Source organism: Peromyscus maniculatus, chromosome 3, assembly GCF_049852395.1.
Source record: "Peromyscus maniculatus bairdii isolate BWxNUB_F1_BW_parent chromosome 3, HU_Pman_BW_mat_3.1, whole genome shotgun sequence".
Classification (NCBI taxonomy): domain Eukaryota; kingdom Metazoa; phylum Chordata; class Mammalia; order Rodentia; family Cricetidae; genus Peromyscus; species Peromyscus maniculatus.
Window position 1 is genome coordinate 80,969,685 of NC_134854.1, and position 18,874 is coordinate 80,988,558.

Here is an 18,874-nt window from a genome sequence, read left to right on the forward strand (position 1 = left end):
AAAAATACTTTTAAAAAGCCCTAATAATCCTACCGGTCTGTCTGGTTGTTCTCCCCAGAACTTCCAGGTTTTTTTTACACACAGCCCCTGTTTTCAGTCAGTTATTCAAACAGGGCTGTTGCTTGGTAGCATAGTTGAGTCTTAGACTGGCCATTGCTTTCCCTGAAGTATTCATTTCTGTTTTCATGTTTCAAGGTGGTCTTTGATGGGGAAGAAGCAGTCGATGCTGGTGGTGTTACAAAGGAGTTCTTTCTTTTGCTGTTAAAAGAACTTTTGAATCCCATCTATGGGATGTTTACCTACTATCAAGAATCACATCTCTTGTGGTTTTCAGATACAGTAAGTTCATAACGTCACAATTCAGGACACTGTTTGCACTAAACTTCCTGTTTGTTGTCAGACTAGCCCCTTGGTTTCTAACATTGCAAAATTAACCATTAAAATGCCTAACACGTCCAGCCTTCAGACTGGACCTGCTTTCGAGACTCATAGTGCATTTTGTTAGCCATGAGCTGCCATGCCATTTCTAGTAGGGAAGGTCCAGTCCATAGTATCCATGAAGGGCAAAAGGAAAAGTCTGATAAAGAAATTAGTTTTAGGGGCTGGAGAGATGGCTCAGTGATTAAAAGGACTGGGTACTCTTACATAGGATCCAGTTTTGGTTCCAAACATCCACATGATGCTTCACAGCCATCTGTAACCCCAGTTCTAGGGGATGCTCTCTCCGGCCTCTTCGGGCATCAAGCATGCATGTATACACAGACATGCATGTAGGCAAAACATTCATACACATAACAAACCAAAATAATTTAAAAGATTAGTTTAGCTCTTCCTGTTCTCTGTAATAGCACAGGATCCAGGTGAGAGGGGGAACCCACATGGAACTCCACATGTTTGGGCAGTGGATGCACACTGACCTGGTCAGCTCAGGTATTAGAGCAGCTCACAGGCCAGACACTAGTGTTTTCCCATGCTACATATATTATGGGTTCTTTGAGCATTAAGATAAATGAAAAAAAAAAAAAACCCACCTACTATATGGTCTGTGGGCCAAGGCAGAAGAAATCCTGAATTGTAGATGCCAGAGAATGAGTTAGGAAAAAGCAACCCTTGGGTACTGGAAACTTTGGCCTAGGGATTGAAGAAGTCAGACTTCTCTAGAGGACCACCACCAACAAGATGAATATGGATTATCTAAAAGGTTTTATTAGACTGAGTAGTCAACAGTGGATGTCTGTACGGTAGAACAGCTGGTCAGTCCTTGAGACTGGATGCTTCAGCTGTTCTAGTTTGGTGGGAAGGCCTGGAGGATTCTCGGAGACCACTGCTTTTTAGTCTACAGTAGAACCCAAAGAAGCTGGAGTTTGATGGTAGCAGCAGCAGCAGCAGCAGTAGGCAATCTCAGCAAGACAGAAAAGCAACAAGACAGCTTGTTTTCCCCCCCAGAACTCTGAAAGATTCTACCAGCTCTGTGGGAGGGTCTTTGCTCTCAGCTAATCCTTCCTAGAAATGCCCTCATAAACCCACCCTGAGGTATGTCTCTTAGTTAATTCCAGCCAGGTTAACAAGATTCATCATCACAGAGACCCAGAAACATATTGATCTGGGTATCAAATAGACCTGAGCATTGGTATCCATTGCCTGGACATCTCTATAGTGCTGGGTAAACCAGGTTTCAATAACACAGATAAGAAGCACAGGATAGGCTGGTCTGGAACCAAACTAAGAGTCAGTGAAATGGAAGTGATGGGATGATCCTAACCAGAGTATGATGGCATGATGGGATCATCCTTTACAACTAATAATTTCTATGTGAAAAGTTTAAAAAGAGAGAGAGAGAAAATGGTTTTATATTGTGTTGGGCATTGGTAGTACTATATATATTCATTTTTTTTTTTTTTTTTTTTTTTTTTTGGTTTTTGAGACAAGGTTTCTCTCTGTAACAGTCTTGGTTGTCCTGGAACTTGCTTTGTGAACCATGCTGGCCTCAAACTCTCAGAGATCTGCCTGCCTCTGCCTCTCAAGTGCTGGGATTAAAGGCATATGGTAGTTTGTGTTTGAATATGTACACATAGACTTTTACTTTTAAAAAAATCAATAGGAGAGCTCAGTTTTAGATGCTATTGCTAGAGTTTGGGGTGTGGCTCCATGGTAGAGCACTAATCGAGCATGCAGTAGTACCTGGTTTAGATTTCCTGCATTTCAGGGGCTCTTATTTCATCCAGCCTATAATTTAGGAATTTTGGGCTCCTAGAGTTTTCTCCTTAGATTTATTGTCCTCAATGGTAGTAGCTAGTCACATCTGATGATTGAAGTTAAAATTCACTAATAAAGATTCACTTCATGTGCTGTTAGTCAACACATGTAGCAGCCAGTGGCTATGGCCAGGGGTGGTGCAGAATCGAAGGGTTCCATCATCACAGAACGGTCTCTGAAGAGCCCTGCTGGAGACCATAGGAAGCTGTTTCTGTACCATCCGAAGAGTTACGGGTGCTTCACTTTGCATTGCATCTGTTAACAGTAACGAACTTGTTTCAGGAAGTTTCTCTGCCTCAGAGCATAAATATAAATATGGGCTTCATTCTAATAAACTGAATCATTTTGAGTAGGTGGTAGAGTATTTCAAGGTCTTCCAACACTATTCCTTTCTAATACATTTGTGTGCCCCCGGACAGTGTTTTGTAGAGCGCAACTGGTTTCACTTGATTGGCATAACATGTGGACTGGCTATCTACAACTCCACTGTGGTTGATCTCCACTTCCCATTGGCTCTCTACAAGAAGTTGCTGAATGTAAAACCTGGCTTGGAAGATTTAAAGGAACTGTCACCAGCTGAAGGAAGGTAAAGAGCTAAAAGTTAGGCTGCTGATGTGGGGACCCGTTCTCATTGCTCTCGCACAGGGATCTAAGATGGAGAACAACATATGTGCAAGTTTGGTTGTACTGAAGCTTGTCCAGCTTGTACTGTAGATTGTACAGCACTTGCTTGAATCACTGCTTGTGTTACTGTAGCCAGAGTTTTCCTGCCTTGCCCACAGTCAGGACAAATTGTTGTCACCCACCAGTCCCACAGCCACTCAGACCCAACCAAGTAAACACAGAGACTTATATTGCTTACAAACTGTATGGCCATGGCAGGCTTCTTGCTAACTGTTCTTATAGCTTAAATTAATCCATTTCCACAAATCTATACCTTGCCTAGTGGCTTACCGGCATTTTCACATGCTGCTTGTCCTGGCGGGCAGCTGGCAGTGACTCCTGCCTTCTTGTTCTTTTATTTCTCCTCTCTGTTAGTCCTGCCTATCTTCCTGCCTAGCCAGGGACCATTCAGTGTTTTATTTATTGACCAATCAGAGCAACACATTTGCCACAGACCATCCCCCAGCACAGCCAAGTGCAGACCATCTCAGACACCTGCACTCAGGCCCGTGGTCCTAATCATCCTCTATGCGGACCTGCTGGGTAAAGCCCCAAGGAACCCAAGAACTGGCTCCCACAGGACATACAGAACATCCCACAGCATGTTACTGCATGGACAGGAGAGGAAATTAAAAGAGCGGCCTGGGGCTGGAAATGTGGCTTAGCGGTTAAGAGCATTGGTTGCTCTTCTAGAGGACCTGGCTTTGGTACCCAGGACCCATGTGGCGGCTCACAACCATCTGTAACTCCAGTTTCAGGGGGTCTAATGCCTTCTTCTGGCCTCTACAGGCACCAGGCATGCACAGACAAACATGCAGGCAAAAACAACCATACACCTAAAATAAAGAAAGAAATCTTTAGAAAATAAAAAAGGAGGGGCACAGCTCCTCAGGAGTAATCTCTGCTTTCATTATCATGTGCCCACCTACCAAAAGGGAACTTTGAGCCTTGTCAGGGTTCAGAGATAACAGTGGGGGAGATTACTGAAATGAGAGATTTTCAAAAAGTTCATTGATAGAGTGATAAATAGTTCCTATACTATACAACTGACCCATGTAAAGAATACTTAAAATACACTTGAGTGTGTTTAAAGTTGTGTGACTGTCGCGGTAGTCAACTTTTAGAACATTTTCACCACCTAAAGAACAGCCGGGCAGTTTGTTATCTTATCCCTGCTCCCCATACTCTTAGTCCTAGGTGAATACTCGTCTGCCTTCCTTCGCCCCCATCAGTTTGCCCAGTCTGGATTCTTTTTTTTTTTTTTTTTTTTTTTTTTTGAGATAAGGTGCCATTCTGTAGCCTGGAACCAGCTGTCCTTCAACTCACAATCTTTGCCTCCTGAGTGCTGGAACTAAAATTATGTGTCACCCCATGCTGCCTACTCTGGATATTTTTTAAAAAGTGGAATCTTACAGTGTGGTTCATTTTGTCTGTTTCACTTGGTATGTTTTCCAGATTTGCTCTGTTATAACATGAATCAGTGTTTCATTTTTCACACTGGCCGGTAATATTCCATTGTGTAACATTCTGTTGTCTGCCATACTGTTCTATGATAGGCCACTGTGTAAGACTCCTGTGTACACATACATCACATTTTGTTTCTCCATTCTCCCGTTGATGGACAGTTGGAGCTTTTCTGCTTTGGAAGTACTATGAATAGTGTTGCTGACAACATTTGCATACAAGTTTTTGTGTAGACACAAACTTTTGTTACTCTGATGTATGCCTAGGAGCAGAATTGCTGATTCATATGCTAATTCCATGTTTAGCTTTTTGAGGAACTATCAGAGTGCTTTTTTGCAGTAGTTAAGACACATTTTTTTGTTTTGTTTTTCGAGATAGGGTTTCTCTGTGTAACAGCCCTAGCTGCCCTGGAACTAGCTCTGTAGACCAGGCTGGCCTCGAACTCAAGATCTACCTGTCACTGCTTCCCAAGTGCTGGGATTAAAGGTGTACACCATCACAGCCTGACTCAGGCCACATTTTTTATGTTACTCTCATTTTTGGGGGAGTGAGCTCTTAGGAGTCCCCCTTTTCTTGAGTTTTTTCTGTGTTGATTTGGGGCAGCAAACAGTTAAACACAGCTGGCTTGAGAGGGAGGGAGTGGCTTCTTTTTTTTAATGGGAAAAGGTGCTGGTTTTAAGATGGGACATGGGCTGGCAGAATAGCTCAGTGGTACTTTTGTTTGTTTTCCCTAGAGCGCTCTGTCTGCTGATGCCCCATCAATTTGACATTAGCTCACACTTCCACGAGACTTTGGCTTAGTCTGTGAGAAGGGCCAGGAAGGCACAGGGCACAGCAGGCATGAAGTCCAGAGCTTGCATTGTCGTTTCTTACCTTTTACCTGGGGAGGCTGAGGCTGGAAGGTAGCATTTTATGATATGTTTCTCAAAAGGCTAGCGTGTGAATGATTTGACCCAGCACAAGGAAAGCCGTGAAAACTGCCATGGTGCAGTCACTCTTATGGAGGATGAGTGCGGTTCTGTCATCATGAAGATTGTTAATGTCTGCCCTAGTTTTTTTTCTTTTTTTTTTTTAAATCTGTCCTGCTGTTTTTTGATCAGGAACACTTAGAATCTGATTACTTTCTCTTAGAGATTATCTCTTCTCTTTGACCTTATCAGAGAAACCTGCTGAACAGACGCACACATACCCTAAAAAATAAGTACATAAGTAAAATTAAAAGTAATCTTTAAAAAAAAAAAAGGGCTGCCAAGATGGCTCCGCAGGTAAAGGTACTTGTGAGCAGACCTGACAACGTGAGTTTGATCCCCGGTAGGGAAGAACCTACTCTCAGAGTTGTCCACTGACCTCCACATGCTGCTGTGGCATATGCGTGCTAATAAATGAATGAATGAATGAATATGTTTTTTTGAACCTACTGAGCTTGACATCGTTGGGAGAACCAGCAGCTATGTACATGGATTTGGACAACCTAAATCAGTCTCTACATTGAAGTCTTCAGCCAAGAAAGCTGTCCTAGTTAGAACTTAAACTGTCTCCCATCATGGTTCCCTTAATCACTCAGACTGCCCGTGTGGTATGTCCCTTTTGAGAGCTTCCAGCATCAAGAGTTTGAAGATAACGTCATTTGTCACGTCATGTACTAAAATTATGCCATTTGTACAGTGATGACTTTCATATGCTGGCACTGCCCCAAACATCCCCTGTTTCTAAGTAGTAGATCTTTGGAGGTTTCTTCTTTGTAGTCATGAACTGAGCAACCCATACTCAGGGAGGGAATTCCCAGGACTTGATTTTGGTATAAAAAACGGACTAGCGAACATTTCCTAACACCTGATTCTTCTAGTATCGGTGCCTTCACCCATTCTGTCTTGTCACTTCGATAAATCTTGGTAGAATTGTAGGGCTAGATTCTCTGAAGAAAAAAGCGTGAAGCAGTCTAGTTATAATAATATGTTCTATTTGGAGCTGACATACGATGATTGTTTATATAAATACTGTCTTAGGGTTTTTATTGCTGTGAAGAGACGCCATGACCATGGCAACTCTTATAAAGGAAAACATTTCATTGGGGTGGCTTACGTTTTCAGAAGCTCAATCCATTGTCATCATGGTGGGACATGGAGGCATGTAGGCATATATGGTGCTGGAGAGGTAGCCGAGAATTCTACATCTTGTGCAAGCAACAGGAAGTGGTGTGTCTCACTGGACGTGGCTTGAGCATATATGAGACCACAAAGCCTGCCTCCACAGTGACGCACTTCCTCCAACAAGACCATACTTACTCGAGCAAGGCCACGCCTCCTAAAAGTGCCACTTTCTTTGGGGGTCATTTTCTTTCAAACCACCATAAATGCATTCTGAAGAATATGTTTCCTCAGCATGACAGATAATAAAATATCTGCATTTGTAAGTGAAAAAGGAATTGATGCTATGAAGAATCCTAAACATCATGATGCTGAATAGCCAAATTTGATAAAATCAAAATCTCCAAAGTCTAAAATTCTGAAAATTTCAGCCTCCAGAGATTAAAGCTACAAAGGGCCAGAAAGAAGGACTCTGGAGAAGGGCTGGTACTTTTGTGATCATATGTGGAGTAGGTGCCTTGTCATAGGTACAGTGAGGACCCAGAGAACTGTGTCTATGATGGTATTTTCATAGGCTAGTGTGAGTTTGAGTGGATCTTTGCATAGCTTTCAATACTGGACATAAATTACTTGAAGCCTTCCAAAGTTTTTTCTTTGGTTGGTTTTGTCTCTTTGTTTTTAATCTTGTCGAACTTTTGTAAATCTGCCGTAGTGAGAGTCTGTTATACTACCGCTGGCTTTGTGCATGTGTATAAAAATGTTAAAACTTGCTCAATAGGAATGATATTTCCTTTTTATACAAATGCATTTTTTATAAAAGGTAAAATTTCTCAAGATCTTAGTTCTTTGGGTGACTGTATATCTGGTGGTGCGCCATTGTGAAGTTTGACCATCGTTTTGAAGGATTTGGACTATTCTTTACTATTTCAGACAACCAGACTGCTAAAGCTGCTGCTCACGCCTACCAAGCAGTGCTGTCTGTTTCTACAATCAGTTTCTTGATGTATTCATTTGTGACTATTGTTCGTGTGGCTCTTAACTGTTGTATCTTTATAACTGTGATTTGTGTTTCTGAGTGTTTATGCTTCTGAAAATTTCTGTATTAGTTGCCTATTTTGTGTTTTGAAGTGGTATCATAAGTTATATCTTGTGTTGCTGTGTTTTCCAAATAGCTTTAAGAGACTTTTCTGTTTGCTGAGGTTTGCTTGAGGAGGGTGTTTTTTTTTTTTTTTTTTTTTTTAGGAATTGGTATCGAACCAGGAACTCTGCTAAGTGGGTGAGCTACACCCATCCACCCCCCAAAGAGTTTTTTAAATTAGTTTTTCTAGACTTGAATTTGAGATTTTGGACTTGGGGGATTTTAGACATTAGGGATTCTGATATTTGAGGATTTCAAGATTTGGAATTGTGGTTTGAGAGATTAGGTCCTCGCCAACCCTTTAGATTCCTATCCAGGTAAGGAGATTGTCTGAATTACTTTTCTGTTGTTGTGATATAAAGCCAAGAGGAATTTATTTGGGCCTACAGTTTCAGAGGGCTAACAGTCCCTTGTGGCAGGGAAGCAGCCAGCAGTCATGGCAGCCAGCAGGAATTGAACAGAGTGCTCCTTTCTCCAGCCTCAGCCAGGAACCTTCCCAAACAGTACCAAGTGGGGACCAAGTATTCAAACACATGAGCCCATGGAGGCCAGGCTCATTTATACCACCACAGTGACTTTGTGGCCCTGTTTTTTGTTTTTGTTTTTGTTTTTGTTTTTTAATGGCAAAAGGATTATTTTACGAATATGTATGGGTAAAACCAGTCTATGGAGTTCTTACAACACCATGTTCTCATGTATATATGTATATACATACACACACACTGAGCAATGCTAAGGAGGTGCAAACAAGCCCATCAGACGTAAATCCATCTGAATTTCATCATCAGTTTAGGAATATGTGTCAGCAGGGAAGGGAGTCTGTACAGTCTGCTCCCATAATTCTCTAAGGTTTAGGTGCATGGCTTTCTGTTTTCTGAATTTAAATTCTCTAGACTTTTCTTCTTTAGTTTTCTTGGCAAAGATGTAATTAAGGGAGAAACACCATTGCAACATTTGATTTGCCTCTTTTCCTGTTCTTCTGTGACTAGGAGTCTTCAAGAGCTTCTGGATTACCCGGGGGAAGATGTGGAGGAGACTTTCTGCCTCAACTTCACGGTACGCATTCCTGTATTTATGATGTTGTTCCTCATGGTGATTACAATTTGTAATTAATGTTAGATTTCCTACAGAACAACCAAGTCAGAGACTTGAGTCAGACTACTTTAGTCTTCATATCTTGAATTCAGTAAATGTGTTGTATAGGAGAGTCTGTGTTTATCTGTGTACTTAGGAAAGTTGCCAAAACATGAATCTTCTTTACTTTTGACATGTACAAGCTGCTGTTTTCTACAGTTCATGTTGCTTTCCCCTGGATCCCATTTGTTGATAACTCCATAACTTAAGGTGTTTTTGAGGTCTTCTGACCCCGATTTTTATTCTACACCCCCGTTTCCTGTAAACGTCATGAAATTACATTTACTCCCAGTTTCTCTGCATCATTTGGGTTCTAGAAAGGCAAATTAGTTAACAAAAATGAAAACACATCTTTTTCTGTGTTAAGGTGTGCCGGGAAAGCTACGGGGTGATCAAACAGAAGAAGCTGATACCCGGGGGAGACAGAGTTGCCGTGCGCAAGGACAACAGGTTAGTCCCGAGCTTGGGCTGCTGGATGGAGATTTGGCTGCTTTATCTTCCTGAAGTTTGATGTTTTAGGCCAGGATTGAAGTGATATTTTAATCTCTCTATGGAGAAGGCAAGGGCAGTAGAGCAAGAACTGAAAGACTACAGAGAATTTTTAATAGCAGGGCAAGACATGGATGTAATGGCTTCTTCTCTGTCTCGCCTGCCAGCTCCCAGATAGCCACATGAAGACTTTTTATTAATTGTGAAAGCTTGGCCTTGTTTCTCGCAAGCTTTCATAAATTAACCCATTGCTATTCATCTATGTGCTGTCACGTGGCTCATGGCTTTTACATCTCCACCTGTATGTCCTGCTTCCTTTGTGTCCTGCTAGCAACTCCCCCTTTCTTCCTCCCAGAGCTCTCTCTTTCCGGAAGCCCCACCTATACCTCCTGCCTAGCTATTGGCCGTTTAGCTTTTTATTAAACCAATCACAGTGACACATCTTCACACAATGTAAAGGAATATTCCACAACATTCTCTCCTTATTGTCTAAATTAAAAAAAGAAATGTTTTAACTCTAACACAGTAAAAAAAAAAATTATATACAATAAAAAATAATATTACCTAAGTAAACAGGAAGTACTCTGTAACATTGGGGCATCCATCTTTGGCCTACAGGCCTAGAATATCTGACAGACATTTCTGTGAAGCAGGAATTTTGAAAAACTATCCCACTTTGTCTTGACAAAGTTTTGCAGTTGCCTTCTTTTGTGTCCTGCTTGTCCAAGTTGGTCAGCATACTGTCAGCAGTCGAGACAAGAGCAGTTTTTTTGCCCAGTAGCTAGCTTTTGCCACAAAGAAAGCAAACTCCATATGGAGGTTCTTCGATGCCCATCATCTTCTCTGGAGTAGATTGGTGCTGTCAGGAACAGATGAGTCTCATTGTCATGAAAATGTTATTAAAACATCTTAAATGCCATATTCTGTAAATCTCTGAAGTGTTTGAAGAGTGTCTATTAAAATATATCTCTGTTTGATCTTGAAAACATACCTAACATGGCTATAAATAACTTTTAAGGACTAGAAATTTACATTTTTAAATGAGCTGCATAGATACATTACCTTAAATAAGAGTGGAAACTTATATACAGTATAATAAAAATAACCTTAAATTTGTATCAATATACATAAATCCATGCCAATGTAAAATATTTAAGACTAATGGCTGTTCAAAAGTAGACTCAACAATCCACCCTTTTATCCTATCATTTCTATACTATATCCCCCTTTTTCCCTTCAGAAAGAGATCCTGAATCTAATCTCCTTTGTTTAGTTTTCTGCCTGAACAAGACCAGTAACAATTTGTAACCAATCCTCTAAATGATGACAAACATCCATAACCCATTGAATGACCCAAAACTACCCACTCCACCTCTTAGGAATGTGGACATCGCGTTTTCTAGACTGCTTTCTCTTGTCTTAGGGGTGGGGGAAATGGCATCTTTAACTCCATTTTAGACAGTAGCTCCTCTGTGCTCACTAATCCAGCTCAGTTCTGATTTGCACTGTACTGATAGTCAGACTTGTTATCACTATCACTACAAATAACCTGAGAAAAATAACAAAGGGTAAATATATTTGGCTCACAGTGGAACCTGAGCTGGTAGAGCACTGTGGTAGCATGGTATGGTAGAGAAAAGCTGTCTCTGCCATGGTAGCCGGGCATGCAAAGAGGCTGTATAGGTAGTACTTTCTTGTCAGGACCACCAGCCTGCAAATAATGGCATGGAGACTTATTATTAATTATGAAAGCTTGGCCTTTAAGCTAGGCTTGTTTCCAACTAGCTCTTATAACTTAATTAACCCATATTTTTTAATGTATCTTCTGTCATGTGGCTTTTTACCTTTCCTCAGCATGGCACATCCAACTTTTTCATTGTATTGTTCGTGTCTCTCACATGCCTAGATTCATCCTGAGTTTTTCTCTCTGCTCAGAAGTCCTGCCTGTGCTCTCCTGCCTAGCTGTTGGCCACTCAACTCTTTTTTTTAAACCAATTACAGTGACACATCTTCACACAGTGTAAACAAATATTTTGCAACAAGGCTGGGAGAGGCCAGGAGAAAAATACATCCTTCAGTGATAAGCCCTACTGGCCTTCTTCCTCCCTTAGGGCTACCTCCTCATCGCCCAGTTAATACAAACTCTTTAATGGGTTAACTAACCCATTGATAAAGTTAGTACTGTTGTGACCCACTCATGTAGTCGGAAGGTTTCTTGCATATTCACATATTCACAGCATACAGAAAGACATCCCATAGCACACTCAATGTCTTAGGAATTCCACAAGCTGGGGACTGAGCTTCAATACATGTGCCTTCTGAAGGGACAGTTCATCATTCAAACATCTCTATCTGAGGGACAGTATCAAACTTATCTTGGGGCTTAATCCTCAAAGCTCACACCATCCTACACTCACCCCAAGCCTCAGGTTACTTTACCTGTGCCTCTGACTAACTGGCTTATAAATCAGATTTTCAATATGCCCTCCCCCATGTTGATTAGTTTGATTGAATGGGTCACAGAACTCAGAGAAATGCTCACTTATGGTGGGATACAGATAAACAGCTGCATAAGGTCAGGTATGGGGAAACAAACTTTTGTGCTGTTTCTGGGTCACCTTCCAGTGACTTGCCCCTAAATCATGTCTGGTCAGGGGTTTGTAGAGAGAGGCTTTCTTAGTGTCTCTAATGCTAGTAGAGTGCATGGGGAAACCCAGCAGTGCCTGACTGTATGGTTCTTCTTAGCCTGTGTTGCATTCTTAGTGTGGATCAGACTTCCTTTTGAAATGGGTATCTTATTATCTATTATAAGCCAAGGTAGGTCACAGTAAGACAGGGACTGTAACCAGGGATCTTGGGACAAAATAAAATGGTACACACACATTTCAGAATATCACAATGATGGCTTAGTATATTTAAGGTGAGATTTATGATTCAAGTTTAAAGATTTAGCAGAGTTGTCAGGATGAATCTCAGTCCTTGAGTTCACTTGTTAGAGGAAGGTAACAAGTGATTAGATTTTGTTTAGTTTTGCATTGAACTATGATAATCTGCACAGACATTTATTCATTTTACAGACACTGAGTGTTTACTGTGTGCCAGGCATATTACAGACTGTAATAGATGACTATTTAATATCCTTCTATCTGTGTTTTGGGAATGTACACGAATATGTAACAGATTATAGTATATGTTATATCATGTGTCATAGAGCTAGGAGAGAAGCAACAGGGTTTTTATAAGATATTTAAGAATGTAAATGTGGGGGCACATTTTAGGCAGAGTGGATATGTGAGTCAGAATATTCAGGCTTGATAGATGATAGAAATTGGCAAGGATTTGTGAGTGGGCCAGGACATGGTGGATGCAAGAATTTTAGAATGAAGATTAGCATAGCCTTGAATAGTGCTTGGATTGAAAGATAATCGATCTTAGTTTTAGAAAGATAACTTATGGAAATAGACAGTGTGCACAAAGACCTGAGAGGTGGCCATTGAGTCTAATCTGGTAAAGAATGGCAAGGGCCAGGATGGAAGCTGTAGGAATATCAAGTTGGTTATGTGTGAGTGGCACAGTCAGCAGGTGTCTGATTATGTGGGAGCAAGGCTTGAATTGGTAACAGTTTCTCATATGGGTAGCTATATAACATGTAACAAACTATAAACAGAGCCAGTTCATTGAGGAAAGTTCTGTTACTTTGATACCCAGGCAATTATTTAAAGCAGGAAATTTATGTGGGTCTCAGGAAAGAAATCTCATTAGAAGTCTTTCCTTTGGTTATGCATGCCAGCCTTAGTCACCAGTGAGACTGAAGTCACTTGAAGTGTTCAATAGAAATGCTAAAAAACAAGAATAAAGGGAATGTGCATTCCTAGGTGGAGCTGTATAATTAGAGTGCATTGCAAGCCATTGAGATGGGAATTTGAGCACTGCTACCTCCCACACTGGCTAGCAGTAAAGCTTGTAGGCGAAGAGCAGAGGAAGTGGGGGTGAGAAAATGCTTGTCTCCACGGGGGGAAGGCTGTGGGTGAGGGAAGCCTGGACACAGGGAAGCTGGCCTTCAATTAGGCTCTGAGTAAGGTTGTAGAGTCACAAGATTGTATTTGTAAGTGTACACACACACACACACACACACACACACACAGAGTTTTGACTTTAACATAGTAAAATTATTTATAACAAAACAGTTATCAAGCAAGAATTATAGTTACAATATCTAGTTTATTTATATTTGGCAAATTCAGAGAAAATATCCTATTTATGCTATATTTGTGAGTCTAAGTTGCATGCAGGAATGACACCTGCAGAAATAATTCATGATAGTAAACAAGCATGTTACCGTTTTATGTAATTATTTTAGAGTGTTACTGACATACCAAAAAAAAAAAAAAAAAGAAAAAGAAAAAGAAACACACACGCACAAAAAAAAAAAATAAAATAAAATAAAAAATAAAACCACTGGTTTCACCTCAAAGGGAGTAAGAGATAGTTTATTATAGAGCCAAATGAGTGACCAAGGCATGGGAAGCATGGAACTCAGTCATCCCAGGTTCCATGTTCCCACATGGCAATTTATAAATACATTGGTGGAAACCTTAGAGAGGCAGGTTGCAGCAAGATGGAGAAATCTCTTCTGTAGGCCTCTGATGCTGTCTGCTAAGTTATTTTACTCCAAGGGTTTTTTATCGTTTAATCACAGGATGGTAGACCCAACGTTAATCACAGAATGGGATAAGGGCTTAAGTCTAGCCCAAGATAAACTGTAATCGGGCTCTGGACTTATCATATTCTAACCTCTCCACATCACTGCTGTTCAAATCAGTGAGTCAGATTTTGCAGACACAGCTTCTCTCTGGAAATTCTGATTCTCCATTGCACGGGCAGCTACCTCAGTCATCAGGTGTGTGTGTGGCTTGGCCTGTGTAAGGACACACTTTGAAGCTCACCCACTGATGAAGTAACATGTAATGTGTTCCATCGAGGCATCCCCAAATGCATGGCTAGATAGTCTTTCTACAAGATGTCTTACTTTTTGTATTAACTTGGCTTCAGACAAGAAAATGTGTGTGTGTGATTTGTTGGAAATTAACAACAAGAAGACAAGAAGCCTGGGAAGGGGCATTGGACTATCTCACACTCTGGTGAGTCTTCCAAGTGCACTTTGTGTTGGGTGCACTTGAAGGACAAAAACAGTCTAGTGCAGTAAGTACAGGCAGTTCTGCTATATAGTCTGTAGTTGAGGCAGTTTTAGGCATTTATAAATCCTTTTTATACTGTTATTAAATTATTTCTCTCGCACTTTCCTTAGTTAGCAGACATTTTTTTTTCTGAATCAGCAATCCAGTTGAGTCAACAACTGCAGGATAAACTGTGTGGGAACACTGAAATAGAACTGTTTATTTAGGGAGAGGCGCGTTCTCCCATGCCACTCTAACTAGGCGAGGGAAGACTGCATTGCCGTGGTTTCATCTGAAGACAGTCAGAGAGGTCATCTTAAACACACACATATGGGGTGGGGTGGGGGGCAGATCTGGTAGAGACCTGTTCACTCCGGGATACCGGAAAGTGGAGAAGAGGTCACTTAAGCATGAACGTGCATTTTGTACAGTGATGGATAAGCCTGGGTTGTTTGTTCCGGAAAAGAGGCGAGAGGCATTGCTGGGGAAGCTTCTTCGCTTGTACAGCTCACGTGGCTCAGGTAGGGGATTACATTGTAAAAGGCTTGCAAAGGCAGAGAAGCTAGGTTTCCATTTGCAGGCCCTGAGAGTCACTGGTGTTTGGTTAGCAGAGCAGCTGTGTTACAGAAGCGTGTCCAGGATACACTGTTTACTGTGCCTTACCTTCTCCATCCACTGTTTATTTCTGTTGCTGGCCAGGTGTCCTAATGAGCCTTGCTGAGCCCGGTGCTTCTCAGGGTCAGTGACCACTGGCCCTTTGAGGGGAGCTTGTTTGTTTCAAAGGCATGCCTGCTCTCTTTCTCTCTTGCTTGCCTCCCTTTGACGTCCGTCCGTGCTGCTCTCCCAAAATGGCCGCTGTGGGGTGCACGGACGGGACCAGAAAGAGAGGGCATAAACCTAGGTAAGAGCAGTTACAAGACGACACACACAAATTCCGTTTCGTCTTGTGCATTCTCATGATGCAGGTTACTTTGGTGGCTCCTAAAGTTGCAGGAGTGAGCAAGCCGTCGGCTCCAGAGTAAACATGACTGGCAGTCCTCTAACACAGCTCATTTCTTTCACTGTTTGATGGGCAATGCTAGTATATCCCACAGGCTGAGGACTCACGCTTCAAGATTCCCCTGGCCCCTATCTGGTGCCAGTTGTCAGCCTCAAGGTCTTTTACCTTGGTTGGCTTCTGATTGACTGGCTTGTAAATCGGTATTCTCATAGCCCTGTCGTCCCCGTGTCTCCCCCCCCCCCCCCCCGTTCTATTGGTATGTTTCACGAATTTCAGGGAAATAGTTACCTCTACTAATCATTATAAAAGACATTACACGGGGTACACATGAGATTGATGCCTCGGGTGAGGGATGTGAAAGGTAAGGTATGGAAGAAGCATGTGCTTCTTCTCAGGTTGCATCTCTTTCCAGGAACTCCCACGTGTTCAGCCATCCCATAGCTATCCAAACCCTATCCTTTTGGGGTCTAATGGAGTGTTTATTTTATAGGCACGAATGCCTAGCCAACTGTGTAGAAAATTTAGTGGGTACAAATCTTGCCGGGCGGTGGTAGTGCACGCCTTTAATCCCAGCACTCGGGAGGCAGAGCCAGGCAGATCTCTGTGAGTTTGAGGCCTGCCTGGTCCAAAGAGCAAGATCCAGGACAGGCACCAAAACTACACAGAGAAACACTGTCTCAAAAAAAAAAAAAGAAGAAGAAGAAGAGGGTACAATCTAATGCTAGCATACTGAGTGGAGAAACCCAGTTGAGGCCTGTTCAGGTTTTTCCTGGACTACGTAGACTTTCTTCCTTTCAAGCAGTGATTCTCAACCTCCCAAATGCTGTGACCCTTTAATACCTTTAATACAGCTCCTCATGTTGTGGTGACCCCCAACCATAAATTATTTTCTTTGCTATTTCATAACTGTAGTTTTGCTACTGTTATGACTTGTAAATATCTGTGTTTTCCAATGGTCTTAGACCTCTGTGAAAAGGTCATTCGACCCCCAAAGGGATTGTGACCCACACCCTGAGAACCACTGCTCTAGAGTATAGGGCAGAACACCTTTGAAATGGAGTTCTTGTGACCCATTATGGGACCTGGTCAAAGAATTATGGGTTGTTGTGATTTTTTTAGTGTTGGGATTGGAACTCTGGGTTCTGTCAATAATAAGATATTTGCTGTTGTGACTGCTTTGGATGAAAGAACCAGAGGACTACAGATTCCACTCAGATAAGTTAAATGCATCCAGGGATGAGAACAGCTGTCTGCTGAGTCTCTCCATAGCGGTAGTCACATCTGGATTACACTGTACTGCTTCACTCCTTATAATGAAGTATTTTTTATATTCCATAGCATGTTATTACCACGAAATGGAAAAAGATCTTAAATTGATGCAGTTAAATTCCAGTTTTGTTCTAAAGGTCATCTAAATCCATAGAGAGAACTCAAGAATGGAGCCGTGACTCTAAATGACTTCTGTTGACCCCTCATGAACATTGGTGAGGGGTGCATACAGGCTTCAAGATCCTCATTATATTTGTACTGGGTTGTGACAGGGTCAAAAAGATAAAGAAAACACTAGTCATGGTAAGAAAACACTTACCTTGTGTCAGGCACTCTCCGAAGGCCTTGACATGCAAACCGTACCGCTTTGCAGATGATGGAATTGACACCCAGGGAATTATATCGTTTGGCCCAGCTAGACAGCTAGAAGAAAAGGACTTGATCCGGGCCTGTGCTCCACCAGTGTACCCTGCCCCTGAGAGCCTCCAGCGGAGCTTGAGGGCTCCTGTCCTGTCCCCCAGGGGAAGAAAGTGACTGAAGAGTTTACTGTTTCTCCTTTCAGGCAGATTGTATAATTTTCTAAAAAGGAAAGCTGGCATAGTTAAAAGTGTACTATAAATGTGTGAAATTGAATGTCTAAATTTTGAACCAGGGAGTACAGTGTATATGCAATATTTAAGATGTGATTTAAAAAAAAACCCTCATGAGTAGGACTTAGTGGCTCCTTTGATCCCAGGACTCAGGAGGTAGACTCAGGCAGAGCTCTGTGATAGGCCAGAGCTATATACTGAGGCCCTGTGTAGGAAAAAAAAAAAAAACACACAAAAATTATAACAACAAAAACCTCTCTTGGATACCTGTAATACTGTGTAGTCTGCTATGTAAATGTGTGTTTTCTTTGGGTATTTGGTTGGTTTTTATGTTCTTTTTTACCACCCTTCTGTATTCTTTCAGCCCTCCCCCATTTTTATTAAAAGTGTCTCAAATGTATTTTGTATAAAAAGGGATTCTTTTTTTGCCTTTAAAATTGCTTTTTTAATGATAAAATTCCAAGGATAAAAGTGTGACATTTTGAATCTGTTAACAAGTAATTTTGTTAGGTTATTCATCTCTATTTGTGTATGAGAATATGTTTCATGTTATGTAACTTTCAGCTCAATAAAAACAGCATTTGTTTACATGTACGTACAATGAAGAAGTGCCTATGTGTGCATGTGTGGGAACCTTCAGATGAGCAGAGCTGCAGCCCTGAGCTTACACTAGGAGCCTTGAAGCGCTGCGGATTTCTGCGTCACACTCTTGAGAGTGTGCCCTGAATGTGTAATGCGGGCTGCTGGTTACTTCGGGCTCTGCTGAATCTGGCCTTTCATGGGTTAAGATGGTTTGCCGCAGAGCAGTATTTTTCTTGCCCGGAGGAGATGGTGTCCTGCCGACATGACAGTGCAGCTGTGACGCACCATCAAATAAGCAGTTCAGGAGACGCACTGTTAGGATCAGCTCAGTGAGGAAAGGAAATTGACATCCATCCCAAACATCCCTGAATTCTTAAAACAAGTAACCAGCCGTGGCATGGTGGTGTGGTTACTGGCCAGAAAAAAACTGCTAGTCATATATATATATATATTATAAAGTAATGCCTGTTGGCCCGAGCACGCAGCTGGGACATGTGTGTCTCCAGCCTTGCCAGAGCCCTGCTTTACCTAGTGCTGGGCATAGGAACACACCTCCCTCCCCAGTATTTTTTCTTTTTAAAATAATCAGCTCAGGATCTTCATGTATATCTCTAAAAGGACTAGTTTCCACATGATTTGTCAAACTATTAAGACCATGAACCTTTTGTTGTCTGTTATCTATTGTAGATATAATTCAGAGTTCCTGTTTGCATTTGAAATGAATTATATACTCAGAACTTGATTGTTTTCTGACTGTTGTCTTGTCATGTTTGTTTGTTTATTTTGACTGTATGTGTCCTAATCTTAGCCTTTCTGTACCTAATAATTGATAAATACTTTGTGTATTTTCTTCATTAAAAATGTTTCCTTGAGTCTATTAAAGTCTGATTTATCTCTAAATTATTGAAGGCAGTCTCAGCTATTCTTATAGGTGAACAACACAGAAATTGTATTAAGTTCCAAATCCCACTTGGGCTTTGAATTGAATTTTGATAAATTATAAGTTAATTTTTGAAGAATTACTG

At 41.4% G+C, this 18,874-nt stretch overlaps 1 protein-coding gene across 5 annotated transcripts in view; it reads left to right on the top strand.

Moving 5' to 3' along the window:
* Positions 1-18,874, top strand: part of Herc3 (HECT and RLD domain containing E3 ubiquitin protein ligase 3) — a 98,424-nt gene that overhangs the window by 62,299 nt on the left and 17,251 nt on the right. Inside the window, exons 19-23 of one of the 5 annotated variants that reach the window (XM_042273390.2) lie at positions 196-339; positions 2,676-2,842; positions 8,598-8,664; positions 9,110-9,192; positions 16,747-17,480. In XM_042273390.2, coding sequence (XP_042129324.1) covers positions 196-339; positions 2,676-2,842; positions 8,598-8,664; positions 9,110-9,192; positions 16,747-16,780 — 495 coding nt within the window. In that variant the 3' untranslated portion in view covers positions 16,781-17,480. Of the gene's footprint in view, positions 1-195; positions 340-2,675; positions 2,843-8,597; positions 8,665-9,109; positions 9,193-15,107; positions 15,236-15,373; positions 15,496-16,746; positions 17,481-18,874 lie in introns of those variants that run through there. The other 4 variants (XM_042273392.2, XM_042273389.2, XM_042273391.2 and 1 more) reach the window with 4 other exon arrangements.